Here is a 16,627-nt window from a genome sequence, read left to right as displayed (position 1 = left end):
AAGCTTGGATTATAAGTCTATGCTTTCTTGTCAGTCTCCCTCACTGGTCTGTGAGCTTCTGTGGGAGCACAGGAATTCTGTATTTTTCAATGCCTGGAATGTACTTGGCCTTCAGTAAATATCAGTTGAATAAGAGACCCAAAAAGTTATTAAGAATATCTCCATAATCTTCCTCATAGATTCTCTTCTTCCATGCACAGACCTGAAGATGGTCCCATTCTTCAGCCTGACTCTGAGGACTTTCTGCTGAGAAAGTAACTCCAGCAAAACTCCAATGAGTCCCTTTAAAGGACTGCCTACTGCTGGGTGGGGTCCCTGGATTCAGGTCACCCAGAATATGCTTTTGACATCAGCTTTCTCCTTCCTGAAACAGGACTGTTACCTCTAAACTGTTCAAGTGCTTAGTTTTTTTTTTTTCAGTGTAACTGCTAAAGATTTCCAAACATAAGCTTATAATTAAAAATCCACATTAATCCAATTCAGAATCTACTGTGAACACAGCAGGCCAGCAACAAGTTTATTATTAGGCTTGCAAGGTAACAGGGTGGTACATGGCTAAGTGTTTGGCCAACTGTTTTTGAGTTTCTCTCTACTGACTTCTGCTGTCAAATTTCCCTTCTGGTATTTGCAGTGATTTCTCATACTTGGTTGGTTTGTCTTTATGAGGAGTGGGGTGGGATGGGGAAAAAGCAAAGCAAAAGAAATAACAAGAAGTGAATGCAGCCTCCCTTTAGAGCCTCATTACAGAAACTCGGGGCAGTTTACCTGATCTGTGATAGTCATTTTCTCAATATCAATGTTATTAGAGGTCAGGATATCTTTGAGATAGGTCACTGTTTCTGGAGGGAGATAAGGGTTTCTTCCCAAGATCCAAACGTGATCCATGTGAAAAAGCCAGACGATTGTAGTACAGGAGTACACGAGGGCGTAGTTCTCATAGTCAGTGGCAAGGACCCAGTATGGAGATGATGGCATCACTGTGAACCAGAGGCGGACAGTATTAGGAGAGACCAGGGCATGGGAAACCATCTCCAGGACCCATGGAAACCAGGCTCTGGCTCCTTCATCAGTGGTTCTTAATACTGACTTCATGTAGAATCATATGTGAGCTTTGAAAAATACTAGGTCCACTTCCCTCCACCCCACCCTACATTCTTATCTGAGGTGGTTGGTACTTTTGAAAATCCCCAGTGATTCAAATGTGCAGCCAGAGTTCAGAGCCATCATTTTGGATCCTTCCTCCTTGGTAGCAGATTAGTCTCTGGAAGCCCAAAGTAACTGGGGGTTTGGCTGATCCCCTGGACTAACTGGCTGTACTTAGCACTAATGCATATGGAGGCATCACTTAGCTAAGTGGAGTCAAGAATGTGAGGTCAGGAGCTCTAGGCTTTCCGAGTCTATACCACCCAGCTTCCTGTAGAACCTATGAAAATAGAAGGTAGGAGGTAGGGGTTCATATTGGTTTATTTGTTTTTCTTCTTGTGTGACCTTCTAAAAATCCCACCATTCTTAAGAATATGATAAATCACGTGGCAACAGGTTATAAACTCTTCCTCACAAAGGGCCTACCTATAAAGATTCATTGACTGACATGTGTTTAGGCTTGAAAGTTCAACATTAAAGGGGTCCTTAGTAAGAGAGCTGGAGGATCTACCTTTTCCATCTGAATCCAGAAACTTTGGATTCATGAACTTCACCTCTGTGAACCTGACCTCCACAGCCAAGATGCAAGCCAGGGAAAACTCATAGCCCAACTTGTTTAAAGTTAAGTGGAAGGTTGACTTAAATGGTAGAAAGCTGTGTGCTGACCCCATAAGACTAAAAGATTTGGATACATAAACAGTCATGGGTGATTTGCCTTCCTGAGTTTTAAGCATCCTACCTCCTCCACTCAAAGATAATCTCTCTGTTTGCCAAGTCAAACCAGATCTGAGCACTTGTGAATGACCATGAGAAGCTGCTGGACAAGGAGGCAGTGTTGAGTGGTGAGAGCTGAGTGTCAAGGACCCAGATGGTTATCAAGACAACACAAGAGGGCTAGTCCAGATACCAGCCCACCAAGGGTCTTCATACCTCTGTCTTTCTACTTGTTTATAAATACGAAAACAGAAGACTACTTGGAGGACATGGGGATGGCAGCATGGACAAGGCTGAAGGACTGAGAGTGGGATTGCTTCTGATTACTTTTCTAGCACTGTTGGTGCCCACCTGCCAGGCTCACTCACAAAAGCATATGTTCATCATACATCTGCTGTCTTTGGATTTCAATTGCTTTGTATGTTCCCCGCTGAACTGAGAGCTCCTCAACTCTAAGCGATTTGGGGAAAATATGCCTTCTGCCTCTGCCAGCAACAGCATCATGCCCCACTTGCACATAGCCAGGCGTGCACATTCTGTCTTCCTCCCACAGAGTCTAGCTCTCAAGCACAAATTACCCAGATATTTCCTCTTTGTAAAGACAACTTACATGTCCCTTTATTAGAAAACTTTGGCAGACTTCTATTGCTCATGGAAGACACTTCAACTCTCTGACATGGCATTTGAGGCCCTCCCCAGGCTTGTCTCTTGCTCCCTGCACCCTCCTATGCTCTAGGCTTCCTTCTCCAGGTCTTTCTTCATGCCCTTTTTCTACTCAGGACATCCTTTCCCAGAATCCCCACTACACCCTGCAAGACCCAATGCAAACATCTAATCCTTTCAACCAGAGCATATCTCTTCCTCCTCTGCTTCCCATCAGCTATTAGCTCTCTTTTAGCTCCTGTCGCAGGCTTCCTTATAAAGGTTATGCACATAATATGTAACCTTCACTCCCATCCCCACCCCTCACTTGAGAGTTTGGAGACCTAGGTCATAGTCCCAACTCTACCTCTAATTAGTCCAGTGATCTTGCCTACATCACTTAGCTTTTCTGCACTGGGATTTATTTATAAAATGAACAAGAGAAATTGATACATACAGAGCCCCTTGTAGTTTACAGAGCATGTTATCTAGAGAATTAGTGTTTGGGGCTTTCTCTGTACCTGTATCCATTCCTCTATTAGCCTAGAACTCAGAGGGCAAATGCCTGTGATTAAATCTCTCAGGAACCCGACAATGTGGCTGCAAAGTAGCAGACAAAGCAAGGACTCAAACTTACCTTCACTCTGTCATTGCTTGCATCTAAGCTTTTGCACATGTTAGTTGTTCTGCTAATAACTGCAATTTCTCAGGCCTATTTCCTCTGGGAAGCAGGATTGGATTGGGTCTCCTACTGCTCGTGCCCTGTGCGCTCCAGACTGCACTTCCTCTATCGAAACACTTTCCCTAGTTTTATTATCATGAATCGGCTGGGTAGTTTTAGTGTCTGCACTGGGATGTAAGCTTCTCAGGGACAAGGGCCAGCTCTTCACTGCTCATCATTGCATCTCCACTGCCTAGCCCATGCATGGCATGTAGTAGGTGCTGAACAAGTAATTATGTATTGAATCATTATGGGTGACACTCAGACGTGACAAGGTTTCAGCTTTCAGTTTGTATATCTCCTGTCCCTGAAACCTCTTGAGAGATGTGGATACTTACACCAGAAAAACTTAACTCCCAGCTTGGCAGGCTCTGTGAGGTTGTCCTGGCTGGCTTCACCTTCAATTTGATTCACAGTACCATCAGGTCTGTAAGGAATTAAGACAAAACAAAACAAAACAGCTCCTGAGCTCACTGAAAGCCAAAACTCAATGAAAGGCCAGATAGGTGACACTAAGGACCATGGTAACCCACAGTGTGATTTCTGGTTAGGGAGGTTCTCAAAGGCAGGCTAGACCCTAGTCCAGTCCTTCCCCTTTCCTTTGTGACTGTCCCTCAGATCAAGTGGAGGAAGACAGCCATAGGGTGGTAAGAAACCACCATTGAAATGCTCTGGGATTGGATAATATGATAGGCTCTTGCACTTCAACACTGATTTTTGGACTGTATGCAATGGCCTGCAAAGCCATTTCCCACTTCCAGGCTCCAAAGAGAGAGGGACTAAAAGAGAAGAGAAAAACAATCAAAGTAAACCACCCAATACGCTAAGAAGATCCACCTCTTTAAAACTGAGGATGGACCAAAGGAAAAAACAAAGACTGACTTGATCGCAGAAAATAAAGCAAAACATGGAGTCTGGAGATCTGCAAGCTTCCCCCTTACTTTGGGCCTCAGTGATATCACATGTCATCTGTCCCATAAACGGGTTCGTATACCTGAGCCCTGAGACCCCCTCTCATTCAGCAAGTTTCTGGTGGGGTGGGGAGATTTGACATAGGCCAGGTAAAACAGGCAGAGAGGAAACAGTTACCTCATTTCAGTAATTCTTGTGGCATCCAGATCTCAGAGACATTAAACGTGAAGGAATGTGCATCTTATAATTAATTTCACATTCCAGTTGCAATTGGCAGAGCCATTTCTGTCTTAGTGGGTACATGAAATGGTTATGTGTCTAAAAGTGATGGTCTTAGATTGGATGAAATGCTTTCACTCTTTTGAAGGGAGCTGCGGATCCCCCAACCCCACCATTTCTGGATAATTCTCAATGACCCATGGACCTGCAGGGGAGGAGAAAGGCCTGGGTTTGGAGGCAATGAAGGGAGGGTTCAAACATCAGGATGTCCTACACCTCAGATGATAAGCAGCAGGTAGGGAGGGCGGGAAAAGTCCTCTGAAGCTACTGTGTGCAGTACGTTTGTCATGAGTGGGGCTGCAGAGTGTGCCCTGCTGTCAGCTGGTCTGCATACAGTTGCTTAGCAACAAACTAATTCTGCCCAACAGACTTGCCCTCCCTTCACCTTTTATGTTTTGCTCCATAACAGTTTTTAAAACTCGTCTTTGATCATAAACTCACAATTTGTTCATGGGGAAAAATGCATTTGTATTTTCAAGGGTAGCACCAGATTAACAATAATTAACAATAATAAATATTTATTAAATGATTACTATATATCCAACACTGTTCTAAGTGCTTTACATGTGTTAACTCATTTGATGCTTATACAGCCCTATAGAGGGAGGTTCTATGATTATTGTCATTTTTACAGAGGAGGAAACTGAGGCCTAGAGAATTATCATAACATCCTTGTTAGTAAGTGGCAGAACAAGTATTTGAAACCAGGCAGCCTAACTCCAAAGCCCTTCAGCTCCCCAACTTGTGCCAGCTACTTTGGCCCTCATATTCTCTGACATTGGCTAAGAGTATTCTGCTCATCCTGCAGTAGTCCTGGAAGGAGAAACCATACCATTTTTCTGAACTACCAAACATTTCTCTGTGTGCCCTTGTGTCTTAAACAGGTGTGACCCTAGAGGCAGAGTGACCTACATCTCAGGATATAGTTAAAGAGGACTCCTGGCCAACTCCAAAGGACAAATGGGGGAAATCTCATGGGTTTTGGAATCTGTGTCATTGTCTGATTCTTTGCCTTAGAATGGGACAAAATATTTGAAATGAAGTCATTGCAACTTGGTAGCCTACAAAATTCCTGCGAGACCTTCTGGGTATCTACATCTCAGTTCTGCAACATTTGTTGGGCAATGAAATGAGTTGAATTTTTCTTTAGAGGCCATAAAGGGTCTTACTTTGTTTCTATGGTTTATGCAAGGCCAGGGAATCAACCCACTGTGTTTTGGTGCGCAGGAAGCTTAGTGGATAATAGGATGGCCAAAGAAAGCCTCTCTGAGCCTGAGTAACTTACAGGCTGGGTTGCAATTACTTTCTTGGGGTTGAACACAGTTCTCAGTCCCTATAGGGAACAGGAAGAACAATCCTTCATTCCCAGCCTTTCTTTTATTTGTCTTCTGTTCTTGACCCCATTTCACTTCTCTGTGCATCTGAATCTCAGCTTTGTCATTTTTAAGCTATGTGACTCTTGGGCAAATTACTTTACCTCTCTGTAGCCCAGTTTCCTCATCCATAAATATGAGGTTAATAACAGTACCTACCTCAGGGTTGCTATGGGTATTAAATGAACATATACATATCCTCATTCACATAAACATACATACATATATGTGCACACATACATAATATATAATACACATACAGAATAGTGTCTTGAACATAGGAAACATTTACTTAAGACTAGTTGCTATTGTTTATTGTTGCTCTTTGTTGATCTTGTGGCTCTTTTTATATTTGCTTTCTAAAGTATGAATTTTTGGATCAAATCTCTTAGAAGCTTTCAGTAAAAGAAAAGTACACTTCTATAGGCTAGCCAGTTTTAGAGTGTGACTATGTATGTATTTGATTCTTGCTTAATAAGAAAAGGAGTTTTCTAATAGTTTAGAAATGAGATAAACTGTCATGGCAGGTGATGAGTTTCCAGTTCCTGGGAGGATTCAAGCAAAGCTGGACATCCTCTCTCAGTAGATAATATAGAAAGGGCTTCTTTCTTAGTTTGGAGGTCAGACAAGAATATGGTCCCCACTGTCTTTTGCTACCAGTTTCTATTTTGCAATGAGAACAGGAACCCTGGGGTTTGGATTACCATCCAGTCCCTAGTGCCTCTCACAGTAAGTACACAATAAGCTGTTCAGCAAGTGATCATGTAAATGAATGAGTGATTTCAAGTTCCTGCCATCCTTCCTGCCAGCTTTCATCTCTGGACCTGTTGTGAGCAGGTAGTCCAGACCAGCAATGTCTGCATCCTCCCTGAACTAGATTTCAAGGACACACAGTCACACTGGGACAGCTCCCTGCAGGGCTGGTTCCAGGACACTTGTTGCTTTTGAAACCACAGCCACTCACCTCATCTCCTGGTTTATCACTTTGATGTTTCCGTTTTCCATTAGGGAGTAGTTGGCTTGGATGCAACTTCCCTTTTCAAAGCTCACTGGGATCTTCTCAATTTCATACCATCTTCCAAGATACTGCAGAGATAACAAGCAGAGCAATCTCTGTGGTCTCTGGGGACCTGCAAACTCTTCCTTACTGCTGTCTCTCAGAGCAGAGCCCTTTCCTGGGGAAACCAGGCAAAATGGACTGCATTGTTCTCAGCAGCAGCTAAGCAAGATATTGATTCAAATGAGAATAAGTGAATCGGATGTGTGGGCATTGGTTGAATGCCACATTCTATTCCTAAATTGCTCTTTATTTAGATATGCTCTCAGTGAGAGCCAAAATTTATGTGAAATTCTAAACTCCATAAAGGGGGAAGGGACTGGCCTAGATGATGTAAGATGCTATCTCAAACATTTTATGATTCTACAAGTCATCTCTGAATTGTGTGCAAATCAGATATATTCAGTGTGCAGGACAGGGACTCCAGAGTTGGTTGAGTTCTCCTCACATGCCCCTACACAGGGACTTGGTCACAAAGGCTTCGGCAGGTGATCAGGATTTAGAAGACCTGTGCCATTCTTCCACTGGGGACTTGCTCTCAGTTCATAACTCTGGGGTACAGTCAACGTCAAAGGAAGTGTGCAACTATGTGGGCGAGGGCAAGGCGAGAGAAGTACTCTCCTGCTTCCATACATTGCCTTGCATAGAGACAACCTTCTTGAAGCGCAATTTGGCACTATCTAGCAAAATTAAAAATACATATACTCTGGCCCAGAAATTTCACTTTTGTAAATGCATCCTCCTGGTAATAAAAAATGATGTGTGTATAAGATTATTCATTACAGTACTCTTTGTAATAATAAAAGACAGAAAACAGTTTAAATGAGCATCAGTAGGGGACTGGGTAAATAAATGATGGCCCATCCATATAATGGAATGTTGTACATCCTCTTCTAAAAGAGTGATGTGCAATTATCTCCAAGATACATTTGATGGAAAAAGAGCCAGGTGCAAAATAGTACATATATTAAGCTACAGCTTATGTAAAAATTGAGGCAGGGTGGGGGGCAGGCTATTATATAAGTTGTCTTTTGCTGCTAGAACAAATTATCACAAGCTTAAAACACCACATTTCTGGTCTCACTGTTTTGCACTTCAGATGTCTGACATGGGTCTCATTGAGCTAAAATCAGCCCTGTTGGCAGGGCTATGCTCCTTTCCAGAGGCTCTAGAGGAGAATCTGTTTTCTTTCCTTATCCACCTTCATTCCTTGGTTTGTAAGCCCTTCTTCCATGTTCAGAGCCAGCAAAAGCAGGTTAAATTCTTCTCCCATTGTGCTTCTCTGACCTTCACTCCCTTGTATACCTCTCTGACCACAGCTGGGAAAGGTTCTCTGCTTTTAATGATTAGATTGGGCCCACCTGGATAGTGCAGGCCAGTCTTGCCATTTTAAGGTCTATAACTAATCACACCTGTGAAATCCTTTTTTAATGTAAGTGACATCTTCACAGGTTCCAGGGATTAGGGGACGGACATTGTCCTGCCTACCACAATTATGTATGGGTATAGGTACACATTCTCTCCCAAAAGGTACGCAATGACCTGTTTTTACTGATTGCTACTGGAGAGGGAAACTGAGGCTGGGGTACAGAAGTTGGGAGGGAAACGTCTTTGTATGTTTTTTTCTTAGGACTTTGAACCATGTCAATGTATTTACCCAGTCAAAATATGAATTGAAATTATTTTAGAAATTTGAAAATGTGTTACTCAACAAAACAAAATCAAAGTGATCTACTCACCTTCAAAGAGAATTTGAAATAAGAGAATACTTCAAACAGGTGACAATATTGCTTCAGTCCCTTGACTCTCTGCTCAAATATATGCCCAAATTTATGACATTAATTTTCCATTCATTTATTAAAGTACTCCTTTCAATTAAAACTACTGAACTTAACATTCATTTAAAGCACCAGAGAATAAGGTTAAAGGTCAATCAATTTCATAGGCATCCTCAGTAAAAGCTCCACTTTATACAGTGCATTTAAAATTGTTCTATTATAGTTCAGGTAACTTCAGTGCACTACAATTAAAACCAAGTAGGCATGTGTGGGTAAAGTGAAGGTTCCTATGCCCAGGATCCTCACCTGAACCTAAACTACTTGATGATGTAACTGGCCTGCTGCTAGGCTACTGCTTCCACACCCTTGGCAATAAGCTATTATTAACTCTGCTCAGTGCTGGGCAGAGGCAGAGACAAAGGAGGATTACAGACCAGCAAACTGTAGGATGCAGATGTAATTATAGTGCTCAAGCTATCATTGGGAGAACAAGCTGGGTAATAAATCCTTTCACCCCAAGAGCATTCCTCAGTCTCATTGAATCCATAGTGAACTTTTCCAGGCTGAAACCCTCAGGCAAGATAGCATGCTTTTCATGTCATGCTCCCTCATGGTCTCATATTATTTTTGTGAAGTCCTTTTCATCTTTTGGGTCTCAGTTTATCTATATAAGGAGAAGGCAATGTTTCACAAGAATCCTGGAAAGGAAGAAGTAAAAATATATCTATTTGCAAATGACCTGAGTTTGCATATAGAAAATCCTAAGGAATACGCACACACTCAAAAACTATTAGAATGAATAAATGAATTCAGTAAGGTTAAAGGATATGGAATCAATATACAGAAATCAAATGTATTTCTGTATTTACAATGAACAATCTTCAAATGAAATTAAGAAAATTCCATTTACAATAGCATCAAAAGAAAGAAATACAAATAAATTTAACCAAAGAAACACAAAAGGTATATGTGGATAAAGTGAAGTTTCCTGTGGCCAGGATTCTTACCTGACTCTGGCTGGCTAGCTCACTACACACGTGTGGGCAATACATTGCTATTGACTATATATAGAGAACCCTGCCCAGTACTCTGGGCAACACAGTGGTGTGGCTGCAGGGCTGCAAGCCTGCAGGACAGCAGAGACTAGAGTGGTGGCAGCACCAGGGATAGAGACTGAGACGGCTCCGGAGGCAGAGAGGCCCAGAGGCAGAGACCAGCTTCTTGCATGCAGACTCACTCTGAGTGGACAGGATTCTAGTGATTGACCTGCCACTGTGGGAATAAAGTTGGGTATAAACCCTTTCACTCCAAGAATGTTACATTGTCATTTTTCAGTCTCATTGAATCCATAGTGACTTGCCCAGGACTGAAGCCCATTGGCAAGACAGTATACTTTGAAAATTATGAAAAATTATTGAAAGAAATTAAAGAAGACCTAAGTAAATAGAAAGATTTCCTGTATTCATGGATTGGAAGACTGATTGTTAGGATGGTGACACTTTCCAAATTGATTTACAGATTCAATGCAATCCCTACCAAAACTCCAATTGCAAAAAAAGAAATACAAACTCAAACTGGATTCTTTGCAGAAACTGACAAAGTGATTCTAAAATTCATATGGAAATGCAAAGGACCCAGAATAGCCGGAAGAACAAAGTTGGAGGACTTATATGTTCTGATTTCAAAACTTACAACAAAGCTATAGTAATCAAGACTGTATAGTATTGGCATAAAGACAGATATATAGATCAATATAATAGACTTGAGAGTCCAGGAATAAACTATTATATATATGGTTCATTGATTTTCAACAAGGATGCCAAAATTATTTATGGGGAAAGAATAGTCTTCTCAACAAATAGGTCTGGGGCAACTGGATATCCATATGCAAAAGAATGAAGGTCGACTCCTATATCACACTATATACAAAATTTGTCTTAAAATGGATCAGAGGCCTAAATGTAAGAACTAAAACTATAAATATTTTAGAATAAAATGTAGGAATAAATATAATCTTGGATTAGGCAATGGTTTTTAGATATGATGCCAAAAGCATAGCAACAAAAGATAATAAATTGGATTTCATTAATATTAAAAACTGTGCTTCAAAAGACACATCAATAAAGTGAAAAGACAATCCATAGAATGGGAAAACATATTTGCAAATCATGTATATTATAAGGAATTAATACCCAGAATATACAGAGAACTCTTAAAATTCAATAACAACAAAAAACCAAATAACCCAATTTAAAAATGGGCAAAGGACTTGAATAGACATTTCTGCAACAAAGATATACAAATGGCCAATAAATACATGAAAAGATGCTCAGTATCATTAGCCATTAGGGAAATGAAAATCAAAATGACAATGAGGTACTACTTCATATTCACTAAGAATGGCTATCATCAAGAAGATGACAATAACAAGTATGGACAAATATATGAAGAAATGAAATTGTGCACTGTTGGTGGAAATGTAAAATGATGAAGCTCTTTTGGAAAATAGTTGGGCAGTTTCTCAAAAGGTTTCATGGAGTTAAACCATATGACCAGTAATTGTACTCCTAGGTATATACTTGAGAACTGAAAATATGTGTCCACAAAAAAATACCAAAAAAACTTGTATGTGTGTGCCCATAATAGCATTACATCTAACAGTCAAAAAAGTGTAAGCAACTCAAATGATAAACAGATGAATAAAATGTGCATAATCCATACAATAGAATATTACTTGGCAATGAAAAGGAATGAAGTACTGGTACATACTACGACATGGATGGACCTTGAAATCATTGTGCTGAGTAAAAGGAATCAGTCATAAAAGGCCACATATTGTATGATTCCGTTTCAATGAAATGTCCAGAATAGGCAAGTTCATATACACAGACAATTGGTTGCCTAGGACAGGGAGAGTTGGGAAGAATGGAGAGTGACAGCTAGTGGGTATGGGGTTTCTTTCTGGCATAATAAAAGTGTTCTAAAGTTTATTGTGATGGTTCCACAGCTCTGTGAATATACTAAAAAAGATTAAAAGTGAAAACCATTTTTAACAGGTGAGTTATATAGTATATGAATTTTATCACAAACCACTGTATTTTAAGTATCCTGCTTTACTCTTTAAAGTACTTTTGTAAATACAGATCAATTATAATTTACAAGGTATCTTGGCATTTTTACCCCAAAATTGAAATGTAATTAAAATTCCTTGGATTTTTTTTTCTTTCTGGAGAGTCTCTTGTGAACCATTGAGGTTACCTGAATAAAGGGGGCCAGCTCTTAATAATTAATGGAGTAAGTGTCTGTAGCCGTCAGTGTCTCTATCTCTCCTTCCTACCTCCTCTGTGCGAGTTCTGCACTGACAGCGCTCCTTCCTCACCCCCTCAGGCTTTGACCTCTCTCTCTCCTCTACCTGATCCATCCTCTGAGAGGTCCCAAAACTCATTCACACCAAGGAGTGAGTGACTGGTAACAACTTAAGTGTGACTCATAACAAGTGTTTACTTCCTAAAAGAGGTCCAAACCTTCTACCAAGGAGAGAATGTCTTAACAGGGAGATTCTAGGCATGGTTCGCAGCAATGGAGAACACTAAGTCATCTTATCCAATAGCTGCCTCTTTCTGTTGCTCCCTCCCCTCACTCATACGTACACACAGCAAGGCTGGCCCTGAAAGAAAAATCCTATATGGGAGAGCTGGTTATATCGGTATCTTTTAATGCACATAACAAGAAAGACCATTCGGGGAGTTCTGTCCTTTTCTAGGCCCTGTGTGAATAACCCGTGGGTGTCGTGCCCTGCTGGAAAGCCTAGTTTTGAATCTCATCTGTATTTATAATCCCATCAACCTAGTTGATGCTCTGGGTAGGCATCTTAGGCCCATGTGTCTCCTCAGCCAGAGGGCTCTGCTCGCGCCAGGGGAGCCCCCATGGCCCACCTGCTTCCATCCATGGGACGATCTGAGGAGTCATGTGCACATTTCCTCAGATGGTCCCCCGCAGGATTGAACTCCATTGCTCACAGAGGAACCTACCTGCTCATGAACGCACCCTCCACTGCTTTTCTGCTTTCTCTGTTTACACACACACCCACTCATGCTTCCTGGGATCACATTCCAAAAACTCTCTGCTCCCCTGTTCTTATTTCTGAGTCTGCTTTGGGGAGTCCCAAATAAGATAGGTACCTACCTCAAGGCTTGCTGTGGCACTCAAAGCAGAATAATAAAACAACAGTGTGGATGTTTGTTCAAATAGGAACAGTAAAACAAACGGGAGTTTAGCCTTTTACCACACCTTGTTCACGTCAAAATCCTCCTGCACTGGAGGAGCTGGGCACCTGCCAAGATGGAATGCTTGTCCCTGTGCCGCACCGAAGAGGCCAGCCAGCACCGAGAGCAGCAGCAGCACGGGCACCATCGTGGGGCTGGGTGGCTGCAGACAGAACCTGCATTTTGGGGAAACAAAGTAGCTGGAGTCATTCCGAGCCTCCTAAGAACATGCAGTTCCAGAGAAAGATTTCTGGACTGGTCGGTCCCTCTGTGGGCTGTCCTCCCTCTCAAGCCCTCTGAACAGCTCATCCTACAAGGCCACCTGAATCACCAGTGCCTTTTGTACTTCCTTTAGAGGACACTCTGCTGGTATTAGTGAGTTGGATTTATTTCGCAACCCATCCCTTGGCCTACTTACACATTTCTCAAGGATGTGCACCATGTCTAATTCTTCTTGGAATCACCCACAGAACCCCACAGTGGCACTCATAGTAGATACTTGTTGAATGACAGAGACAATGTGGGGATAGGCAAAGAGGGACATTGAAGCCATCAAGTGAACCATGAAACATTGTAAAAAGCCCCAAAACAAACCATGCACATTTGGTGTCTTATGAGAAATGCCTCCCTTACCCTCATCCCTACCCGCTGCCCCATCTTGCTGGGCTTTGCCAGCCTGAGAGTAGCCTGCAGACCTTAACAGCGAGCAACGTGCTGGGGACTCCAAGGTTACTCTGAGTGGGTTTCAATTCTGGCTTTGACACACACTAAGTAAACTGTGTCCAATTTATGCTTTAGTTTTCTGGTCTATTACTTGGGAATAATAACCAACCTCATAAAGTTTTTGCAAGAATTAAATGAGATCATATGAGAGCATTTGGAGCTTTATCTGACACACAGAATATGTTCAATAAATGCTACTTATTGTTAGAAAAACCAGAAACAAATGGTTGTTTCCTGATTTTTGTTTTTTGGACATTCTGTTGGGGGATGTTTCCATAGATGTGCATTGAACTAGAGAAGGTCTAGTAGCTGGCATGCAGGTGTGCAGCAAGGATTTAGGCCAAAGCACCCTCCAGAGGTGGAAACTGCTCTGAGGAGGGACAGCGGACAGCGGCCACAGCACCACAACCCGGCTGCTTCCTGCTTCCTTCACTGACTGGCTTCAGTCTGTTCTCTTCCTTGTGACTCCTTGCCTGGAGCTGCACAAGAGCTATTTCCAGATCTTTGCCTTTTTCTCTGCGATGAAGAGGACTAATCAATGCAAGCAAATGTTCTCAGATCTGAGCATTTAAAAGGATGAGTCATAACAGGAATAATTATAACCACTTTATTATGAGTCTCTAAACCTCTAAATAACCTTTAATAATCAATTGCTTTTCTTCTGGAAGTTTTCTTGCCCAGTTTTCAAAGAACAATTACATAATGAGTAAAAGCTGCCAGCCAGGGGTGATGGGGCAGGGGTGGTTGCTAAGCCCTCCTTGTGTCTATGGTGGGAGCACCTTCCTTAGTCCTTGAGGATCTATTTCCTATCATCCCCTAATACCATGCAGACAACACCTGTCTTTTAACCTTTTGGGGGATGATGGATTTATAGAAACCCAGCCTAAACCCACAAAATTTGCTCCCATTTCCAAGAGATTCTTAGAACCACAGAGCTCTACTCTCCGTCCAAGCATAGGGCCATGCCCAGAAGATCTGACTTCAAAGGATGGTCATACATAATGCACATTTTACAGGGCCCCCCAAATAGGACAAAGCTCTAGAGTTCACTTATCCAGTCCCTGCCTCCCACCCTGCCTAAGTGTGCAGTCGGGGAGGCTGAGGCATGGGAAGGGCAGGCTGCTGGCCCTCGGGCCCCCTCCAAGCCTCCCCGTTCTGCAGGGCCCCCTTCCTTCCGCGCCCCTGGCTCTCAGTGAACACTGGCCCCTGTAACCTGATGAGTCTTGTCTCCCCATGGGATAGTTAAACCGAGATCAGTTCCCTGTCTTCCTCTGACATGTATCTTATTACAGAATGTTCTACTGTGGGCTGAAACATGTTCTTTAGCTCTGTAGGAGGATTTCAGAGTAAGGCCAATTCCCCTTGCTTGAATCTCTTCCAAAGATTCTTCTTTATTGCAGTAATTTATTTTTATGGTTAAAATTTTTGTGAGAGAAAAGGTTGATAGCATCTATTAGTTTTTTTCAACCCCTCTTCCATTCTAATTCACTCAACACTTACAGAGCACCTTCTGAGGGGAAATCACATTATTAACATACAGCTATGAACTTGGGAATATATGACATATAGTTCTCTATCATCTTCTAATACTAATGGGAAGATTGTCCTAACAAGGAGAGTTTAAATGCTTTTAAAAATAAATATAATTTAAATGTTATTTTAACTGAATATAAAACAATTTTAAAATAATTCTACTAAGGTAATGAATGGTGTGTCCATTCTGGGCCAGCACTGATTCTGTGAATCGGTGCTCACGCTCATTGAGTTTCCCCCCAGAGAAGCCCTGGTTTCAGTATTTTACATGTGCCATGCACTGAATCTCCCTATCTGGAAGGGTTTTAGGTGGCATTCTGTTTGTAGTCAATGAGGTCAGTTTGCCCAGGTTACTTCCTGGTAAGCTGTGAAGCCAGAATTAATGCCCGATCTCCTAAGTGTCTGCACTTTTAAACACCTGCACATCAGCATGGACCTAGCATTTGATCTCATTGTTTTATAGAAAGTTAAGGACTAGATTTCTAATGATAAAATAAAAATATTTCCATGAGTAAGTGGGTCTTAAAAACCCTTTAAGTTACTGAATCTAATAAGAAAACATCTTCAGAAGAAACTATTTTTATGCCATGTTGCAAAATGCATTTTCTAGTCACACAATGAATTCCAGTTCACTTCTCAGTTAATTTTACTGTAGTACACAGTTGGCATGGCTAACAACTGAGAATTCATGGTGAAGGAAAATTTTCTCATGGTCTCATATAGGATGGGGAGGGGTACATAATGTAAGCAGAAGACTTGAGTTGAGAAAGGGGTGAACCCAGTTCTGGCACTTGCTGGCAGTCTTACCATAGGCCTGTAGCTTAGGATATCAGAACCTTAGTTTCCTCAGTGAAAAATGGCACTAAGATACCTACCTCCTAAGGCTATTTGAGGAAAAATAAGACCATGTCTGTGAAGCTACTATCATAGGCCTTCAATCATGTTAATTATTATATTTAAAGTTATTTAAAGTTATTTTTAAATTTGAAAAGGGACAATCAAAAGTCAATACTATCTCTATTTTAAGCATTATTTATCATAAATGAAAATTAAAACCACAGTACATACCTTTTTTATCAAGATAAAGACAGTTTCCACATGCAATGTCATCCAACTTGAGATGCCTTGTCTTGGTGACTGGCTTCCCCCAAGTTATTTTATAAGCTTCGTCAGGTCATTGTTTAATTTTGATGCATGCCACACCCCCTACAGTTCAAGAAGGCTGGCCTAAAAGCTTAGCTCTTTATGCAACACAGAAATGGGATGTTATGTCCGTCTCCCTCCCCCAGTTTCCTTTACAGCTGTTCCCTGAAGAAGAAACAATGAGATACTGTTTGTGTGCCTGTGAGAGAGTGAAAGACAAAGGCATTTCATTCAAAACATCTTTTTTGCTATGTGGATTTTCTAATTTAATTTTCTCAGTTAGAATGCAATTTTAAGTTCCTGTAAGATGAGTTGCAACATGTTTTCAAACATCTGGTGTTTAT

At 41.5% G+C, this 16,627-nt stretch overlaps 1 protein-coding gene across 1 annotated transcript; it reads right to left on the bottom strand.

Annotated features, from left to right (window-relative positions):
* Positions 1-478: 478 nt before the first annotated feature.
* APOD (apolipoprotein D) lies at positions 479-16,357 on the bottom strand. Its single transcript, XM_017661610.3, has 5 exons — positions 16,209-16,357; positions 12,910-13,060; positions 6,749-6,870; positions 3,559-3,647; positions 479-977 (listed from the first exon to the last, which is right to left on the bottom strand). Exons 2-5 carry the CDS (start codon positions 13,030-13,032, stop codon positions 742-744), a joined length of 570 nt encoding a protein of 189 aa, XP_017517099.1. The 5' UTR covers positions 13,033-13,060; positions 16,209-16,357; the 3' UTR covers positions 479-741.
* Between the last annotated feature and the right edge of the window lie 270 nt (positions 16,358-16,627).

Source organism: Manis javanica, chromosome 3 (assembly GCF_040802235.1).
Source record: "Manis javanica isolate MJ-LG chromosome 3, MJ_LKY, whole genome shotgun sequence".
In the NCBI taxonomy this organism is placed as follows: domain Eukaryota; kingdom Metazoa; phylum Chordata; class Mammalia; order Pholidota; family Manidae; genus Manis; species Manis javanica.
The sequence above is the reverse complement of the archived record's forward strand: the minus strand, read 5'-3'. Positions and strand labels throughout refer to the sequence as shown.

Excerpts from the sequence above, each read along its gene's own strand:
- APOD (XM_017661610.3), bottom strand. The coding sequence starts at position 13,032 with ATGGTGCCCGTGCTGCTGCTGCTCTCGGTGCTGGCTGGCCTCTTCGGT. Across the intron at positions 3,648-6,748 it reads GTGATAAACCAGGAGATGAG|ACCTGATGGTACTGTGAATC; the intron begins GTGAGTGGCTGT and ends AATTCCTTACAG. Across the intron at positions 978-3,558 it reads GGGAGTTAAGTTTTTCTGGT|TGATGCCATCATCTCCATAC; the intron begins GTAAGTATCCAC and ends TCTGGTTCACAG.